Source organism: Orycteropus afer, unplaced genomic scaffold (genome assembly GCF_000298275.1).
Source record: "Orycteropus afer afer isolate SDZICR_OR568_19922 unplaced genomic scaffold, OryAfe1.0 scaffold00079, whole genome shotgun sequence".
Classification (NCBI taxonomy): Eukaryota; Metazoa; Chordata; class Mammalia; order Tubulidentata; family Orycteropodidae; genus Orycteropus; species Orycteropus afer.
The window spans coordinates 4,665,162-4,666,247 of record NW_006921666.1 but is presented as its reverse complement, the minus strand read 5'-3'; the positions used below and the strand labels follow the sequence as shown (position 1 = coordinate 4,666,247).

Sequence of the window (1,086 nt, the reverse complement as noted above, 5' to 3'; positions counted from 1 at the left end):
TACAAATCTTGTTTCATTTTTCTGCAAATGGATCTCCAGTTTTGCCAGCACCATTTATTAAACAGACATTCTCTTCCCCATTTAATGAATTTGGGGCCTTTGTCAAAGATCAGCTGACTATAGGTAGATGGCTCTATTGTTGGGTTCTCAATTCTATTCTATTGGTCTACGTATCTGTCATTAAACCAATACCAGGCAGTTTTGACTACTGTGGCTGGTGATTCGGTCTTTTGATCTCAGAGCTAACAACAGCTCCCCTACCATCCACAGTGTAGCAGCTTCTACTGTGGACTTAACAGAGGTGGTTTCAAAACTAGATATTTATGCAGGCAATCTCCCGGGTTACAAGCACTGGACGTACAGCCTATAGCTTTGAACCAACCCAGTAAAGTGTATTACACTGAAAACTCAAGGTACATACAATGGTTTGTAATAACAAACAAGAGCTACCATTTCATGCACATCAAAACATTATTATTATTAGTGCATTGTTAGGTTAAAGATGTGTTAGTGTATCTGGAAAGGTTTCTTTAATGTTTTTTATGTATGGAAAGGTACACTATATACTAAGACAAACATCTAACTAACTGACATTAGATACCAACTGTATGTAATGGTTCCAACTTACATACAAATTCAACCTAAAGAGGAATTTAGGAATGGAATGCGTTCGTAACCCGACTACTGCCTATATGATCACCCGCCTTTCTTCCCTGTGCTGTGGGACCATCACAGCATTGCTATCAATCCTCCCACCTTTAGAATGGTATGGAGACTGTGCTCACTGACGGGGGGGCCTACTAAACACTGGGCAAGCATGCAAGAGCCTCCACGACATGAGATGCCGCCATGCCTGGGCAGGGCTCTTGAGATTAAACAACTTCTTACATATGGGAGACTCAAACCTTCTTACAGTCTCTTCAGATTTTCTAGGTCTGGCAGCTTGGGACACCTTTTGGCAGGCAGTGGGCATTGTTAGAGTCGTTATGATGTCAAGTGTTTACTCGTGGTGTTTCCTACTTCTCTCAGAGCTATGTGGACCAGCAAAAGATCAGTGTCTTGGAATTTTTCAAGAGCTTGAACCCT

At 41.6% G+C, this 1,086-nt stretch overlaps 1 protein-coding gene across 1 annotated transcript in view; it reads left to right on the top strand.

Annotated features, from left to right (window-relative positions):
• LRRC74A (leucine rich repeat containing 74A) overlaps positions 1-1,086 on the top strand; it is a 42,028-nt gene that overhangs the window by 39,703 nt on the left and 1,239 nt on the right. Inside the window, exon 12 of the mRNA XM_007941411.1 lies at positions 1,030-1,086. This exon is cut by the window's right edge and continues 7 nt beyond it. Coding sequence (XP_007939602.1) covers positions 1,030-1,086 — 57 coding nt within the window. The remainder of the gene's footprint in view (positions 1-1,029) is intronic.